Source organism: Wasmannia auropunctata, unplaced genomic scaffold (genome assembly GCF_000956235.1).
Source record: "Wasmannia auropunctata unplaced genomic scaffold, wasmannia.A_1.0 LD286321.1, whole genome shotgun sequence".
Classification (NCBI taxonomy): domain Eukaryota; kingdom Metazoa; phylum Arthropoda; class Insecta; order Hymenoptera; family Formicidae; genus Wasmannia; species Wasmannia auropunctata.
The window spans coordinates 90,067-110,093 of record NW_012076569.1 but is presented as its reverse complement, the minus strand read 5'-3'; the positions used below and the strand labels follow the sequence as shown (position 1 = coordinate 110,093).

At 34.6% G+C, this 20,027-nt stretch overlaps 1 protein-coding gene across 5 annotated transcripts in view; it reads right to left on the bottom strand.

Annotated features, from left to right (window-relative positions):
* Positions 1–10,857: 10,857 nt before the first annotated feature.
* The window catches only part of LOC105461498 (probable muscarinic acetylcholine receptor gar-1), a 38,843-nt gene continuing 29,673 nt past the window's right edge, over positions 10,858–20,027 (bottom strand). For 4 of the 5 annotated variants that reach the window (XM_011707996.1, XM_011707995.1, XM_011707997.1 and 1 more), the window contains 3 exons: positions 15,320–15,528; positions 14,858–15,052; positions 10,858–13,895 (listed from right to left, as the gene is read on the bottom strand). In XM_011707996.1, the coding sequence (XP_011706298.1) occupies positions 11,605–13,895; positions 14,858–15,052; positions 15,320–15,528 (2,695 nt within the window). In that variant the 3' untranslated portion in view covers positions 10,858–11,604. Of the gene's footprint in view, positions 13,896–14,857; positions 15,053–15,319; positions 15,529–17,436; positions 17,597–20,027 lie in introns of those variants that run through there. The other variant, XM_011707994.1, reaches the window with a different exon arrangement.

Below are 20,027 nucleotides of genomic sequence, written 5' to 3'. Positions count from 1 at the left end.
GATATCAGTACGTTCGTCGATTTATGATAGCTATTTTTCAGGATAAAAGCTTGAGAGACTTGCGTCACGTTCGGTGGGACACTTCTCAGATTCAACAGATGTTTTATATTACGTGCAGGAATGCATCCGGAGATCTGGCACTTTCTGAGATAACGTAGACTCTGATCCCCCAGCATGTTGTATCTACAATATGCTACGGTGCCACGTACGTTTCACAACGTTTTTAGATTTTCAGATTTTATACGATTTTATAAGAAGACATATTTTAAGTTTTATATTTTAGAAAAGTACTAGCTCAGTTTTAGCGGAATAAAAATCGTTCTGAAAAGCTTTTATTTTTACAAAGACTTATTACATAATATACATATTTTGCAAAACTATTTATATGCCAAATTAGTTTATTGATTTAAATTATTGTTTAATTTATATTAATTTTAATTTAATTACTTATACTGTGTATTAATTTCATGTTATTGTATTTATTCATGTTATGTTACTTACGAGCTCTATTGTAATGCTATCTTTTAACAAGCAAAAGTTGAATTAATTATTGATAAATCTAAACTTATAGAATCTTGAACGCTAATAAAGATAATATTACATGTAATATTTATACATTCTTAGCACGAAAATTCGCTTCAGCAAATATGCATCGACAAATATTGTAATTTAAGAAGTGATTTGTAGAAAATATGCGAACATTTCCCTTGCCAGCAGGTCTTCTCATCGGAACCAAATATAAATAGGGGTAGTGAGAAATAAATTTTCCATTCTGGTAGAAATTTACAAAACACCATTTAATTAATGCCGGGTAGGAATGTCTTATGCTCGAAAAGCATAATTAAAAGCAGTGATTATTTACGCTATAAATTACGCTCTTTGTAGGAAATTCATCTTTTATTATTTTTTTGCAATTAATGACCTACCTAATAAAATTTCAGTAAGTATTTTCATAGAACTATACTATAATTTTGACAAAATTTTCTCCGTCGTACTTGTTTGATATTCAGATCAGACTTCACGCCTTTGTCATGGAAAAATGTCATTTTCCTTTCGTGCGAATGAGAATGATAATAATCATAGCCCCACATTTCTTCGAAAGCGTTGTGAGTTATAGACGTATTTCCATTCTTGTTATAGCATAAAGAAGCCTGACTCGTCAATATACCCGAAAGACGGAGTTTATCATATAAACTCTGCAATCATCTCCTGTAGTGTAACTTTATCATATCTTTAGCATAACGTTTTCGTAAAGTAAAAGAAAATATATATATACCGCGTGAGAAAATCTCGCAAGTAAATATGACGCAACGTATTATTGAGTATACCGTTATTATAATAAATACCTTTCACAATACTGATAAATGTCGGAATTACTTAACAACTAACTTAATCTTTTTTTAATAATTTTAAATTTATTATATAAAGGTAACATTACGCTAAACATCACAATTTAATTTAATTATATTTTTTAAATACTGCTGTACTTTATTTTGTAATTTCTTTTATGACAAAGTAAAGCCTCTTATAATATGATGAGAAATAAGTTTACTTGCTGGTAGAAATTGTTGGTAGAAATGGAAAACTTTTTTTAAACATAACGTAAATCACGTAAACATCAAAAGTAGTATTGAGCTTTAAATCCAGCTTGCTACGCCTGTATAAAGCTAAAAGTTTGCAGCTTTATAGATGGACGAAGAAAAAAAATATCTTTCTTCTCGGTTAACTGTATTCGTATCTGGGCCTTCCAACTTAAGTGAAAGTGGAAAAGTATGCTCCTCACGTACGGTTGACTTCACATTGAGATACCTCATCATACGAAATACAAAGATCTTAGAAAAACTTTTTATATGTATATCTCGGAAAAGCACAGACTCCAATAGCATAAGAGAGACACCGACTACTACTTATTCAAATTTGCAAAAAAAAAGCTCTGAATTGCTCTGAATATTTAACGAATAGAGAGATGCGATTTACCAATCTTATCAATTGATATTCCAGGAAGCTAAAATGAATTTAATCATCTGCCGCAGATTGAAAAGGATAATGTCGAGAGGAATCGGACCGGAACGTTAAAATTATGCAATAAAATTTTAATCGCCTTTCAAAAACATTTTATTACAAGAAATTTATTAAGCGTGATTAATAATTCATTTAACTCTCTAAAATCATTCTAATTGTATACAATTATCGATCTAAATGTATACACCAATTAATTTCTTTTAACACTGTAAGTAAATTTTTACTTACACATAGAACATTGAATAAAAACAAAATAATATTTGTCTAAATATATTTATATAACATCTGTATATTTTTTGTATATATACTTTGCATTATGAGTTTGCAGACATATGTTGTGTGTTATTGTGTTGTGCAAACACAAGGCAATATGTGAAAGAAACAGGTTTTTTTTATGAAATGTGTAACGTATACAAGGCGATATAGCCTCTTAGAAAGCTCGTTAGTAAAAGTTAGTAAGCTTATAAAGCATGGCTTAAATCTTATTGGAAGGGAAAACGAATACAAAAGACGGAAACATAATTTAGTGAAACTGAAATATGTGAATAATTTGTTTAATAGAATTAATTTTAATTTTGTATGTATCTACATCTATAATCTGTTCAACAAGCTTCTATTAAATAATGTTATTTTAAATATAAGAAAGATAATCTTTTCTACTTGCACCAATTACCGTTTAAATATTATTAAATATTTTTAATTATAACTGTATATGTATAAAAAGAATATGAAAATATTTTTACGTTTCTAGTAACTTATAGTAATTGAATTATAATTAAATATGTTTAACTTATTTTTACTTTAAAATGTAATTTTTTGTTACTATTATGCATAGAATCCAGATAAAGTAATATTTTTAGATCATATGGTAGTCCAGCAAATCCCATTTGTAATTTATGTACGAAGAATTCGATCAAAATTTTTCTCACAAAATTATCTTTGAAATTTCTACAAAAGGGAAGATTATTCTGCCTGATGCAATCAATATTATTATGGCTATTATATTTTTCACAATATTTTTATGTTACAAAAGCGACAGAATTTATTTACGCTATTTGTTAATTACACTGTACTGATGTTTTTTAAATATCTTGCTCGTGTATTCATGTTTACATTTTGTACCAATTTCAATCAGCCAGCTGATTGAAATTTACATGTTTATCTTTTTCGGCAAGCGTCAAATATACAGACTCAAATAGAAACTTGAAGGGTGTCTGATACATGGCATACAGGGGAGTTTCATAGAAGTTAGACCGTGCACACCCACACGTATCATCATATGTACATATAACAGATTATTATTCGAAAGAAGACCCTCCGAGACTAGGCAGATGTTTGTTGTGGAAGGGATAGGTTGCGACAAAATATTGGCGTTTCTCACTCGAGGCTGAGTATATAACTCCCGAAATATTTCGCACGGATTTGTTTGGTATGCAAGTAAGGGCTGCGAACAACAGAAAAGATTTATTATTCATATTAATAGAAGATAAAGTAATTGAATACTTTTGGAATAAACAGGAAGTGCTGAGTATCCGAAGACAGTATTATGTCATTTTTATAGAAAATATATACAAACTTGTTTGAAATATTCAATCCGTTGCTCTGAAGAAAATGGAATAGAAACAAATATGTACAAATTCCGAATGATTGATATGGGATATGATTTAAAATGAAAATAACTTTTTTGTCAACGTAAATAGAATAGCTTTTGGATAAAAAATATCCTGGTACATAGTTAGTTTTCTACACAAAAATAATTTGAAAATTACTTAAATAAATTATACATTTTTACATCTGTAATCACTATTTGCAGCAGATTTTAATTTTGAAATTTGTTTTTAAGCAATGGATAAAAAGCAATTTTTTTAAAGACATTATGGTTTCAGTCAAGCGAAATTATCTACGTGTTCTCAAGGTGTACTCAAGCGAAGTTAAAACAAGAGTTCAAGCTTAGATTAAACGCAAGTGTAATCCAAGATTACCCTTGGTAAGCAAGCTTAAACTTTACTACATAATATGCTTGGAAATATGCGAAGAATTGAAATTACATTTTTATAAATTGAAGGTGACAGTGACATCGATAAATTCTTTATCTGGTTTATTATTTTTTATTATAAAATAATAAAACAGACTATAATATAATTTATGGTATTCTATATTATATAAGTATATATATGTATATTCTAAATAGTATATAATATTATGTATATATTATATTAAAAATGAAGAACTAACAGAAAATTTAAATTTATTTGAAACGCTTTAAATACACTTTAATTAAATAATTTTTTTAAGCTGATTTATTTTTACCTTATTTTATTTGGAGTAAAAAATCTATTTGCAATAGATTTTAAATTATTAATAATAACGTAACAGTTTTCACTTGATTGGCTGGTGCACCAAAATACTAGCACCTGTACAGCAAATTTGTGGTAACTTTACATGAGATTTTACCTAAATTCAACCTTTCCGTCGTATCCTGTTTTCCCCGTCTTGTGGTTTCTATTCACTTCACTACACGTAGCACGACCTACGTATAATTAAACTAGCATTTAATTAAATTATTGCCATTGATTCGAGTCACGAACCTTCACATACAAATGTCATAATTTGTTATAGAAGCTATAACATAATTTATCAAAGTGATATAAAGTGTTCTCTATTTAAAGATATTTACCACAAAATGCAATTAATAATATATACCGTTTTATTTATTTTAAAATAAAATCCTCCAAAGAATGCACACAATTGATATGCTAACCGTTTTATTAAAATTAACATAATACTCATAAATACAATCTAATATCTATTATGTGTTAAAGTATTGTATAAGTTTATATAACACATATTTTTTATTATTAAAAATTAAAATTTTCAATGCCATAACGTCGCACTTGATATTATTTATAATTAACATAGTAATGATAATTACTATACTTTACAAATATGCTTTACAAATTCTTTTTTAGATTGTACAACGTAATGATTTAGAAAGGACATAATGACAAAATAAATTGAATAATCATTAATATTTGATTAATTAAATATAAAATTAATATTTAATTAATTAAATATTAATAAATATGGATTATATACAAAGATAAAATAAAGTTTAATAAAGCTTGGTTACGAAATCATCTGAGTTTGATTAGTATTTAATAATAGCAACATGTACTGATCAATAAACACTGATCAGTAACGTGATAGTGTAAAAAGATCTATAAAGACTTGATATTCTTTGTTAAAACTTCCAATATAAATTTCTCTGATAAGCGTATTTTATCACCGTTATCGACTGAACTAAATCGTTGAAAATATGTGAAAATTATACTTTTAAATCTACGTAATAATTATAATAATTATAATCTGTACATTAATTACATTGTATAAAATTCCAATAGTATATAAAATTACTGAATCTTTTTAAATGTTTAAATTATTAGTATCTTTTTGCTACCTGCATTATTGACTAAACGGGTTATCATCCGTTGAGAAAGTCTTGTTCCGTGACTATACTAGTGTATTTTACAATTATTGCAATCAATAAATTTTGTTCAAATAAGATCAAGTAAGAATAGAAACTCTCACGTATATCTTTACAAATTTATTTCACAAAAAAATATAGGGTATAGAAATATAAAAAATAAATTTAGACATTTATTGTTTATCGATTTGGCAATTTTATCTGAATTCACTTGCTTGTTAACTGTACCGACAATCGAAACTTGATATTACTTATTTCAGAGAATACTACGCAAATTCCAATTGTCAGCAGAAATAGGATACCACGTAGTGGTATCGGATGATCAGTCAATAACAGATTACATCCCAGCTTCTAGATAGATGTCTATATATGCTATTGGTATTCTATGTCTACACACACATTTTTATTATTAGTTACAAAACAAATTCTTGTGTATATATATATATATATATTACTTTTTTCAACCTATTTATTTTTATTGAAATTTTCAAATGGATTACGTGGGTACAGATTGATACAGCTTCGATTAGATGTCACCACCTTTACTATTCTCGTTTGTATTTAAAATCTTGGAGCCTTATCACGCAAAAATAAATAATTATTATATTTTCAGTACTTCAAACTTTTATCTTCTAAGATTAAGATTGTAAATAAAATTCAGATATCTCAAAATTGTTATTTTGCACATAGCATCATGCGTGATAATGTTTTAAGCGCTTAGTAAATTAATTTTGAAAGAAAGAATTAATCAAACTTTATGTTTATATTATTATATCTTTTTATATATTTTGAGTTTTATTATATTGCTTTATGAAACGTTAATTTGAAAAAATTTCATACTTACCTTATCTATATATAATTTATATCAACGGAAATACTATTGAGAGGAAAAATGCTATAATAATTTTTCTATATATCACGTTGCATTGTCTCACTTTATTATATTCATTTTTACTTACAGGTTCAGCAATTAAGTATCATTTATACTTCAGGACGCGCATTATTATATATATATGGTGCACCTTCGTGTATGGCTTGCATACAGAGATGCAATATAAATAAAAATCGATTGCTACTTGATAACATCTATGTCACAATTTCATTCGAACCTTAGTTTATTCACATATACATTAATTTGAATTGCCAATTTGCAGTAGACATTTGACGTTATGCATGGCGAATATACTTCTAAATATCGATCCCACAATCAGAGCATGCTGCATTATTCTAAAAGTAGATTATAAGTATTATAACGCATTATAATTATTACATAACATACATTATATTATTTATAAATTATATATGTGTAAGAAATAAGACGAACGACGGGAGGTAATGAAATAATCGAGAAAAAAAAATATAAAGGAGAATAAAAAATAATCATTTACATGGATTTTTAAAATCAAGATTATCGGACAAATAGGTTATATTGTCTATGATTATTTAATAACAATTGCATTTTTAATTTGATCTCACGCGATTTCTTTTTAGAAAATATTTAAAATAATATTATGTAATTATTAAATTAATCTTTTGTCTGTCATGCTCGTTATACAGTAGCGCAAATAGGATATTAGAATACAAATACGCTGAATATTTAATCCTTCTTTAATTGTATTATCTCTTCGTTAATATTTACGTGTGCGCGTATATCCATATAATTTTAATTTTAACATAAATTATTTTCGCGAAACGTGCACGGAATTTGTGGCACATTTTAATGTAATCTATACAAATAAAATAGCAGTAAATCATACGACAGAACTTATTCCCACCATGTGAATTGTTTACAGACGAAGAATTCTCTATTTAAATTTTCCACAATATATAGGATTAAATTGAAATTGATCGAGCATAAAATGCACATTAATCATACATTTTCCGACCCGTCGCGCACAATTTTGATGATTGTCCGTTTCACGGACCTACAACGAATAATCTATAATAAAAGCATGACCGTCGGGCGGGGAAATATAATGCGCAAACACATACTTTCTCCACCATCTAGACAATACTCTTTATATACGGTATCTCCACGCGGCTATTTTTATTACCTGCGCTTCTTTTAATCATGCTATTGCCTACGGCTAATTATATTTATTCGCTAGATATTGCACCGTCTACCGGTCTTTCTCCCCTTTTTAGCACTAAGCAGCCTTTACTCTGCCTACCCATCGTCACGCTACGTATATGTATGCATATTTGTATACACGCTACATGGCGCCTGCTTAATAAGTTAGTTGTTTTTTTTTCTCTCTTTCTTCTACAAAGTCTCTGTACAATAAGCGCACCGCTACTTGTGCCCGGATACTTATCATTATATCTTTAAATATAGCCTACGTATCATACAGAGAGAAGTTTACTACGTTTAGAGCTGCGACGTATCGTTTCCTTCTCGATCAGTTAAGCTGATCTTTGGACTTAAGTCTCATTAAGCGGAGTATCGTTTTTACAATGATCGCTTATATGTCGTAGCGTCGATCGTATCGAAGAATCCGGCGTTCACAGAAGTGTTTTGATGCAAGTTGATTTTCCTTTTTGTTGACGAAGCGCACAGTAAATCGTTTACGCTAAGCCCTATTACTAATCATAATCGACGCCGACGTGTTACATTCTAGATAGCCAAGACACAGAAGCGGAACGTGTTTTCTTCTTTAATTTTCGTTATTGATTATTATCGCAATGATCTTTCCTCACATTCTTTTTCACGAGATTATTAGCGCGTATTATTCTACCCTTGCGTGTGCTATAACGACATACGCATGAAGAAACGAGCGTACCCCGAAATTCTTTAAGGCTGAGAAAGCATAATGCAAACGTATCACTACCCAGCAAACGAAAATTAATTCAAATGAATTAAAAATTGCAATTCATTTTAACTTATCCGAGTTGGCGCTTTTAGAGTCCGCTTTTAGAAAAGATGCATTCATGTCCCTATTATATTATTTTTGGATTCGAATAAATTGAAATACGAAGTGAGTTATTCATCATATTGAATTCGGATGTATTCATGTTTGTATTATATTATTTTTGGATTCAAATAAATTGAAATACGAAAGGAGCTGTTTACCATGTTGAATTCTGATGTATTAATATTCGTATTATATTATTTATGGATTCAAATGGATTCGAAAAATCAGAAGCGCCAATTCGGAAATATCGAAATGAATTCATTTCTATCCATTTCAATTCATTTTCGTTTGCTGGGTAATTTATTTAAGCGTAACTTACTGATATAAATTAATCGTAAATGGTGAATTTACGAATAAATAATTTATATATAATTCGGGAGCAGAATCTCAAATCGGATTAAAACGCCCTATTAGTGCTCCCGGAACATTTCCGGGATTAGGTCCGTCATTTTGATGTTAAAATGACCTTTATTTGATGTTAAAACGTTTATTAACTGATTTAGATAATTATATTTAGCGTAATGAAGAAACGGGATAACTCTCACTATTGGCAGTGAATTTCGGAAGATATCCAAAGTGCCAAAATGTCCCCGTGGCTATTTCACAATGCCACATACCGTTCATGTGAATATAAAACTCTTATTTATTTCCCGGGACACTCTGTACTTTTCTGTGGAAGAACATGACGCGTTTCTAGCGATAAAATGTTGCAGCAGAATCAGATGAAATTTACGAGCGAAGCGAATCGTATATCAAATTAATACAAAGGTAGAGAATTATACTATAAAGTCTATAATACAATAACAAATTTGCTATTTCCATTTAATCGGCAAACTAAAAAACGATTTATTTTGTTGGACGTTTTTTTCTAATCCTACGGTGTAAAGCTACGTTACGAGACGTAAAAATAAGAGTGTAACAGGTAGAAAAAAAACATGCGTCTTACGAGGGTCGAACTGTGATATGAGTTTATTTAATTAAGCACCTTTTCTGTCCGCCTAAAATTTTGTAACATATAACAAGTCCGTAATTCTAAAGTTTGTGACTTATTTAAACTGGCAACGTACCAGAATTTTACTTAAATAACATCTAATTGAGAGATGTCCTTAAGGCTCTAAGATATATTTAATGATATTCAATTGAATATATATTGTCTTTTTTTAAATATGTACTGACATAAACAGAAGAGCAATTGATGAAGAAAGTATTTAACAATTTTAATGTTTGATTGATAGTTTGATTAATGCAATAGACATTGCATGCTATTGATTACGTATCCACTTCAGTCTACGCTAATAAAATGATGATACAAATAATAATTTGAAACGATAATGGGAAATGATAATTTTATCTTTTGGGGTATATCTTGTATAATATAAATATAAAAATGTAAATATCCAGTTCGTCCCACTTGCTTCCTCAATTGCTAATTAATTTATTAACTATTTGTCGCTTTTATACCGCAAGCATTGTAGCTATCTTCAATTATACACATTTTTGATAAATTAGTTTTACTAATTAACAGGAATTATATAATTTTGATTTCCTGCATTTGTGTGTGTGTGTAAATGTATATTTGATTCATCCGCAAACAAGGATAATAGAGATAATGCTTTTATGAACGTTATTAAAATATAACGAGAGATATGTAAATATGAATTACTTGTTACAATTTGTGTTCATATGCATAATTTTTTATAATTTGCAGTAATCGCGAGATACACATGCGTTTCATATAAAATGGAGTGAAAAAATTAGGCATTTTTATTGAGAAGAAAGATTTTTAAAGATAAGAGCAATACTGAAACGAAGCTTCGTGATGCCACGTGTTATAATCACAGTCTGCTAGTAATAAACTTCAAATAATTGTTCGTATCTGCGACACAATAATTATTGCATACACACACCTTTTTAATTAAAATATATAATATTAACATATACGTACATAAAACACGACTGTTACTAATGATAAAAATGTCCAGGTTTATAAAAAGATAAAAAATAATTGTTCAAAAATAATAAAATTTAAGTATTTGGAAATAATTAGCTAATGATCAACAATTAATTGAAAATTAATTTTTAAAACTTATTAAAATAAAACGATCTTTACATGTCGTAGATGCGAACGTAACGATGCCACGAAACGTCAATCAGACATCGATGGAAGCTCGTTTGCGAGGAGAGTACCAGGTGTCACAAAATTCGAAGAGAAAAGGCCTGCATATTAGGCCATCTCAAGGCAGTGTATATTTCCGATCCACGATCGAGAGCCGTAAGAAAATCGTCAATTGCTTCCGGTACTTCTATGAAGGCGAGCTACCTCAAGCTGATTCGTTGTTTGTAAAAAATAAAAAAAAGGTAAGTAGTACGTCAAATAACCCGTAAAATATTTGAGATACGACGGGAATTAATAATGCAACGCTGGAAAACGCTCTACGATTACTGCGTACAACAAGAGGAGACGGTCCTTTATTCGAAACGACTGCGTATTTTATAATACAGTCAGCCCTTTATTCACAGAGCGACTGAGATGTTTTATAATGCAGCCGGATACCAATGTCTTACATATTATTTAATATTTTCACTTTTCGTCTTTCGTGATGAACGATGTTTCCTCGTTCGGTTTACGTTAACTGCCTTACTATATTAAATTACTTAATTGCTACTTTAACCATAACGCGCGCGCGCGCGCGCGTTCTCCACGCAGCGTCAAATTTCACAATAGCTGTAGCTCTCGCTATAGTACGGACCGTGAACCGCAAGTTATTAGGAATACATCTCCGGTTCAGCAAAGTATTTATTATTGTGGTACACATATAATTGCCTAAGACTACACGTACATACACCTGTTATACGCGCGCGTCCTGGTCACATAAACGTTAACAAATATTCACACATGTGTACAGCGTATGTACATATACCAGTATAATGACTTTCGATCGGCTCGAGTGCGTATTATATGTACAAAAGGCGCGTAACACCTGACTTCGCCGGCGAGTCTTAAAATATTATTCTCATTTTATTATTGTCCGAGTTCACCACAGTTACGACAAGTGAGTGTAATTCGGTATTAAATATGGAAGGCCATCTTCTCCGCAAGAAAAGGAAAAAAAGAAACTGTCCGTTGTCGCTTACGTTAGCTACATTATCAAAACGAGTATTCCGTTCGAGCGATTCGCAGATACTCTACGTCATATGCAAATCACCCCTCAGTATCCTGGTGAAGGTCTTCTTGAACTGTTGATTCGCTAGAGCGTAGCAGAAGGGATTCATGGGACTGTTGGCGTAGCACAGAAAGTATGAGAACATGAAGAGATGCTCGTTCGTGCACGGTGGATTCGCGCAGAATCCCTCTACCAGTGCTAATACGTGATAAGGTGTCCAGCAAGCGACGAACGCCCCCAGGATGAATGATATCGTGCGAAAGGCCTTGCGCGCCCTGTTCTCCGTTCGTGACTTTTGCCGGCCTACCGTGAGGTCCTTCTTCTGCGTTTTGGCCTTCAATCGTTTCCCGATAGACTTGACGAAGTCGCGTCTGGAGCCGCTCTCCTCCGCGTCCGACGTTTCCTTCTTCTTCTTCGACTGGCTCTTCGCCTCTTGGCTGTTCGTGGCCGTCGGCATTATGCTGCTGGATGACGAGTTGTGCGGCGGATTACTGCTCGCCTTGGTGGGCTGATCCGAGAATCGATCCGTCGTGCTATTAGACGATTCTAATGGCATAGACACAGTCGTCGTGACCACCGTCGTTACCGGTTGGCGCTTCGACTTATCGGCGTTAACGGAGACCGCAGTTTGCACCTTGCTGACGGTGGGCGACGTCTGCGACGCGACGTTCGTCTGGTGTGTGATGAACACGCGCGGCGGGTGCGTTTGACTAGATGCGTTAGACATCGCAGGTGGATGATGCTGATGCTGTTTGCTCTGTGCGATTTGGGCGAGCTGATGCGATTTTGGTGAAGCTTGCTGCGCCGTCGCCCTGATGAGAGTGGCTTGCAACAGGCTGGTACTCGCGCCGGCCGTCATGGTACCGCCATGAATGGGCGACGGGGGTGCCGTCGACAACGGATTCGCCAGGCTGCAGGAGAAGGAAGACGGTGGACTCTCGTATGAAGGGCTGGGCAAGATGATGGAGCTCTCGTCCATGTACCGCAAATCACCGCCGTCCAGACCGGTGAGGATGTCGTAAGTGCCGTGACCGTGGGAGCGTACGATCAACGATCTGGGCCTGTCGGTCGGCGAAGACATCGTTGGACTCTCCGACACCGGCGGGCTGCTTTGGAACTGCATAGGCGGCGGTATGATGTTCTGTTGACTGTTACTGATCGACGTTCGCTTGAGTTGAGCGGGCGGCGTCGCCTCGACCGAGGCAATCGACTGTTGATTGCCATCGGCGTCGTTCGATTTCAAGGACTGCTCCGGCGTCAACGTCCGGCTGCTGGACTTGTCGGGCTCGGCGGGATTGTCGGTGTCCAGAAGACTGAGCTCCTGTATCTTCGGCAGTGTTTGAGCTTTCTGCGTCGGCGTGTCGCGCGTAGGACTCGTCGGCAATAGTTTCCTCGCCGTTGGCACACTCAGCTCGACCTTGATCGGCACGATGCCGTTCAGGCGTCCGTTGGTGGCGAAGACCTGAAGAGCGCCGGACTGGGCTACCAGACCCGCCAGCGAGGATCGCTTTCTGATACTGACCTGCTGCCCGGTACCGCCAGTGGTGCTCTCCTCGTCGGAGTCGAAAGCGGGACTGCTGGAGCGTTCGGACTTCTCAGTTTCCATCACCGTAATATTCGAAACGTTCTTGCCTGCGGAATCCGGCGCCGTCGCGCCGTCGGTGGTCTTCGTGACCGTTTTATGCGCAGTCATCGCGTCCACGCCGATGACACTGTCGTCCATCGACGTGGCCCCGATCTTCGGTTTGTCCTGACTCAGCAAAGTGCTCTGTGTTTTAGAAATACCTATACCGGCGGCGCGACCGGCCATACCGGACATCGCGCCGGCGCTCAGCGCGACCATCGATTGCATCTTGCGCTGCTTGGCCTCGCTTTTCTTCTGCATGTCATAGGCGGTTTTGTATATGCCGCCGTAGAGGATGAACAGAACGATCAACGTCGTCCAATAATACCCTATTATCAGCGCGGTATTGAATACCGGATCCTTGAGGAACTGTACGGCGCACTGGCCCGGATTTAGGTCTCGGTAACCGATGAAATGCTCCCAGCCGAAGATGCTGATGAAAAACAGTAGCGCCGGTATGATCCAGGTGATGGTTACCATCCAGATTACGCGCTGCTTCGTCCGCCAACTGCGATACTGCGCGGCTATCTTCACCGAGCAGAAGCGATCAATCGTGATCAGGAGAACAGTGTACTGGGACACAAGGCATACCGTATAGTCCACTGACAGCCATAGATCGCAGAGGAGAGGTCCCAGATTCCAATATCCCATTAACACGTAGACTGTGTAGAACGGCATCGACACGGTGCCTGCACAACAATTACGTCGTTACTTGTATAGTCGGTTTCTGTTGCCACGTGTATCTGATTACTCGTATTCCGCATTCAGACCTCGCGATAACCAAATTACATATCTCGTATGATTATCATCACGATGAATACATCGGGATAACTGTTCATAACTGAGGGATTTGCATTAGAAATACTATCAAACGGTCGTGAAGCTATGCCCAAACATCCTATCGAAGAAAGCGAATCGAAATGCAGAGTGCCACAAATCGTATTGTAAATTAATTTCGAAATACGACAACAACGAAATTACCGATAATTACCGAAAATTTAAATATTTTGGTGTAAATATATATTTTTTGCACCCAATTATACTTATATATTTTATAATAATGCTTTAACATAATTTAATTTCTATGAAATTTAACATTTAATAATGCTTTAACATAATTTAATTTCTATCAAAATCATATAAAGTATAAAATTATTTTATATTATCATACGAATTAATGACATTAAATATGTTTAACACAACTTGAAAAATTATAAATCTTTTAAAAGCTATTGACAGATTGTTTTGATAGATTACTGCGACATTAAAGTTACAAAATTATTAACTAATCATCATCATTTATAATAAATCATAAAATTATTAAATCGATAATTTAGAAAAATTTCTTATTTGAAGATAAAGACAATATTTCTATAGATTAGATTAATATTTTTCTAAATTTATATTTATAAAAAGATTAATATTTTTATAAATTTATAAAAAATATTAATCTAATCTATAGGAATATTGTCTTTATCTTCAAATATAATTTTATCTATAAAAACTTTTGCTCTTGTCACGACTGTACCATACGGCATGGTTTAGATGTTCCAGAACAGATTTAAAAATTGCATCATGATATCATTTTTACGATTCAACGTTTATTGTGTGGGGAGACGAAAACGAAACGCGGAAATTTCGTAGGACTTACCGATAAGCATATCAGTGGCAGCTAATGATGCGATGAAATAGTTGCTCGGTTGCCTGATGGCTCTATCTACGATGAATGCCAGAAGAACGAGGATGTTACCGCCGATAGTTAGCAGTATACATATCGCCAGACAGATAGCAATCAGTACGGTCTGCCAGAGCGTAAATGGTGGCAAAACGGGCGCCAGAGATTCATCTGTTTGGGAGACGTAAAGCTTTATCAGTAAATGACACACGTGACATGACGTTTAATATAGAGACGTTTATGACGCAACGGCACTATACTAACGGACTAAATTTATTTGCGTTAGAAAAAAAAATGTTGCATAATTTGAAGAAATAAACAATTATATAAATAATTTTGCAACAGAATATGTACTCGACGTTTTATACGCGACTCGTAATTTTACTCGACGTGCTCCGCAAGTCGCGTGTTTGTATGGCTTAATTTTAATTACATTACCCGATGTCGGCGAGGTCGTTGCGTTTCCGAAAGTCGAGGTATTCGTCGCGTTTGTCGGGAACCAGTCGGGCAGAAGTTCCGCGTATTCACCGCTGTTCCAGCGCGGATCGTCCGGGTCAGGCCATGTTCCATTTAGCTGGGTACATTCTGCTGTCAAAATCTGGTTATACACGAATCGACACAGGCGTTCCCGTTGTCTCTTCAGCTTCCTAAGAACAATGGAGAATTTTTTTTTTTTTTACTATCGACTGTAAAAACGCACGAAAACACGAAGGGTCATTCCGCATGTCATTGCGAGAGTGAATGAAAAATCCATTACGGGGTAATTTTTTTTCGCTAATTAGTATAAAGTAACACGCGAATACGGCAGCTTTTATGGGAATAAATGGCGTTCGCATGAGATACCGCGACTTCTAAATTTTTCTACGTGATTCGCCGCAATAATAGACCAAATCTAGGCTAATGATATGCGTTCAAATAAAGCATTTACGTAATTACAGACGGGAGATGAAATCGCGGATTAATTCCATTTGTGCCCATCTGCTATTTCTATCCACACGTGTAAATTACATTTTACGCATAAAGAGAAGTTCGATAGTTCGATGAATCACAATGTTCCTATTCCTTCGCCGTGGCTGCATGTTTGTTACCATCGAAGAAAATGTGACACCGGTATTTCCTGATTCTCTACACAGCGACATGCTGCAGCGGCCCTACTCCTCTCTGGAGCGGCGCTACAGCGGCGACACGAGAAACGAGTCAAAGGCTGAATACACCGGGCGCACAATGAGCTTGAAATAAGCATGAATGAGACCACATTCAACCCCCGCGCCGGTCTCATCGCTGGTAGGCAAAAAGCGACAGGGTATACGCCTTAAAGAGGGTGAACCCATTTTTAAATTATTCAAGTAGTCGATTGGAACTTCACATGATCTGAAATTATGGGCGATAGTCTGCCTTCCTGTAATTCAAAGACTGAATGCCTTTGAATCAGAGCCATCAAACAATTCTTATCGATATTGCACCACTTTAACACGAATTATCGCACGCTACCTGTCCTTTATTCACTTTTGTGCATGCGGTTTTATTGCAAATTACAACTATTAAAAAAAACATTGAAAATTAAAACTCTATATTAACGAATAATGTTATAGAAGTTAATACTTTACACATATACTTATCTTTTATTTCTGAGATATATTATTTTACTTTAATGCCATTCTCTTTATAATCAAATATTGATTCTTTTATAAATCACGGTATTATTTTAGAAACGCTATCTTGCAATTTTTTCAATAAATCAATCTGATTATAAAATATTTATAAATATATGTATATTTCACATATAAAAATAGCGATTTAATCTAACAGTTGATGTTAAAATAATGCAACTCCATGCATGAGCTGCCAATGCAGTTCCGGATATCCTATTATGAGGTTGAATGAGAAATCTAACTCCAGCTTAGCGAATCGTTTCACAATCAGTGAGGAGAACACGAGTAACAGATTATCGCGTCTAAAGTTCGACTGCGCCGGAGTTCTCGCCAAGGATAAAGTGTTTGAGCATATGACCCGTGATACGCCCTCGATTTTCGTGCTTTCTTCAACGTCAAAGAAATTCTCGGCATTCAACGTCGACAAGCGATTACATCACCATAGAGCACGTTGACACAATGCACGGGTAACTTTTTGCACGATGCATACAATGCGGACAGTGAATATTTCCAACTATGCGTTACATCATAATTGTGTTTATAGAATTACCATTTTATATTCGCGGATACAAGTAATTTTTTAATTCACGTTAATTTTTTTATTTAACATTATTGAATTATTAAATTCGTACGGATTCGATAACTAGGCCGTTTTTATAAAACAATTGCGCAGATTTAAATTATATGTATAAATTTATGTTTTTCAGAGTAAAATGAGATTATTATAATTTATCAATTAATACAATTTATTATTATACTGAGAAATTTTTTGATATTAAATATTAATATTTAAATTGATCATTTTTATTTTTATAAATTTCAAAGTTTACACATACGATTTTACAATTTCTATTATACGCGTAGCTCAATTTTTAGCAAATTTCACAAATTGATGAATCTTACGATAACGTTATTACGATGGCAGATCCCCAGTGTAAGTAACTGAGTAACCGCGAGAATAAAGAATGAGGTATGAGAGATCCTTTGTTTCCCCAGAGTAAATACTTGTTCTCGTTATTCGTGAGCATCCTTCTTGTGTAGTCCATACCGTGAAATCATTCGTAAATACTTGTCCTCGTTATTGCTATTCTTCTATTTCACGAAGCTGTTGTGAAATCGTTCATGAAAAAGGACCGACCACTTGTAGTTATCTGAAATTTTAGTTGTTCTGTTTACGTAAAAAGAATTGGGAAAAAGTGGCGTCGTAATAATGAGAAGCGAAATTTTTACTCGGCGAGAAAGAAAGGAGATCCGTTGACACAACGTAATTTAGTCACAAATGTCGTCAATCATAATATGGAATGTTTGGAAAATAAGCAAAAACAGACTCGTTAAACGAGAAAACACTTGAAAAAAAATTGTCCATTAGTTAATTTAATTAATTTTGGGAAATGAATAATTTAGTATGACAATTAATAATTTCAATTAAGAAATTATATAAAATTTACTTCAAGCTGCATTTTAATGATAAATTTGTTTTTATTGTAATTATTATGCAATATTGTTACACGCGATATACCATATGCAACACATCGAGTTTCTTATTTCGCGAGAAACATGTCCGTTTAACTGCATAATAATTTAAACTGTGAACGATAAAAAAAGAGTACTTAATTTCACGAAATAAAATTACAAACTGATTTTCCAGCTTAAATTGTGCGATGTAATGAAAAAACTTGTAACCCAATGTTCGCGTTTACATCCCCTCTCTAACTGCAACGAGTTAACTCGATCTAATACAAAATGACGTAAACTACAACAGCTACTTCCTGTCATTTGCGTAAGCACGTAGTATCAACATTTCAGAAAGTTTTTTTTTATCACAAGAGAGGAAAAAAGCAGCAAGAAAAAAAGGCAAAGGGCGTTACAAGATGAAACACACGCAGGTGGATTATAAGACACGCGGAGGGGGAATTCAGCCCGCCAGAAGGATATCCCTCTTGAACCTTCACATACGAAGCTCCGCTTTTATTAACGCTAAAAATACTTACTTTATCAAGCAGACAATGGTATAGCTATTCAACATTATTTTAAAAATGTATCAGTCAATATATAATTTATGTATATTCATATGCGTCTGGTATACTCAAAATATTTCTTGAACAACGAATACGTTAATTAAACTATATTTAGAGAATTATAGATTCTGATTTTATCAAAAAAGGTGTAAAAATGAAAAGAACAAATATAAAATCGGCATTGCTAATTAAATCGCATAATATTCAACTCTAAAAAAGCAACAAATTTCTAGATTTATAAAAGAATGTGTAATTCAAGACAAAAGATGCTAGAAAAAATCTTATGATATTGAAATATTCACAATTTTGATTGTTCGTCTCAAGGAATTTTCTAAGATTTCTCACTTACATTAGAAACAATTGTTCTAACTTCGGACACAGACAGTCGTTCTCATACATTTGCTTTGATAGGTAAAAAAGCAGAAGCATTTGCTCCATTTTATTCATGCGATCCATTGTCCCCGCTACATTCGTTGAGCGCGACTTGTCAGCCCGCACCAGCTACACGCCAGTATCTTGCCAGTCGAATGGACACCGAGCCGGTGTATCGAATCGCGTGGACATTCGTTAACACCGTGGCGCAATAACGCTCGGTAACAGAATGTGTGTTGTGTGCATGTCCCTTTTAGGTGTGCGCGAGCAGGTTTCGTGTGTGTACATGTGCCGTGACAGAGAGAGAGAGAGAGAGAGAGAGAGAGAGAGAGAAAGAGGGAGGGTGGCAAAGGGTGGAAGCTGTACAAGCCCTGGTGAGCAGAGGATCATCGCCGTGGAATGGCATGATCATACGGACGGATGGAAGGGCCGCGCTGGAAGGAGAAAGGCGGCTGAGAGGGCGGCTGAAAGAGAGGAGAGAGTAAAAAGTTGGACCGTGTTGTGAGCGGGGAAAAATTAGCGGGGAAGGAAGGAGATGGCGGAGCAGGAATATGGAATGACGGTGAGCGACGGCAACAAGTACCCGGTCGAGCATCGTTCTAGCGTGTCGTAAATACTGTGGCAGGCGAGAGAGACTTGATTCGACAAACCAGCCCAGATTCGCTGTTTGTCAAATCGAACTAATTCACAATAAGAATTATAATATGTATATAATCATAAAGATTTTCGATAAGCTATGAGAGAGAGAGAGAGAGAGAGAGAGAGAGAGAGAGAGAGAGAGAGAGAGAGAGAGAGAGAGAGAGCATACGGATGCAACTTGGATTGCATAAACATTTCTTCGGAATCGCGCAAAAGTCTGCAATTTTATCGTTTCATTTCTGTGAAAATCGCGCAAATATTTGTTCCGACTAAGAAATGCGAGTATTAATTGCGGTTTGCAATTACAGCTGCGAAAGGAAATTTTTTTTTGTAAAAAAAAAACAAAAAGAAAATTTTTGACACGAATCGAGGAGCTGCTCTTTCTACTGCAGCTACTGAAAATAGCAACTTTTCAAGCGTGTTTCGGGTTTTGGAGTGTGGACGCTAATGTGGCTTGAACTCGCA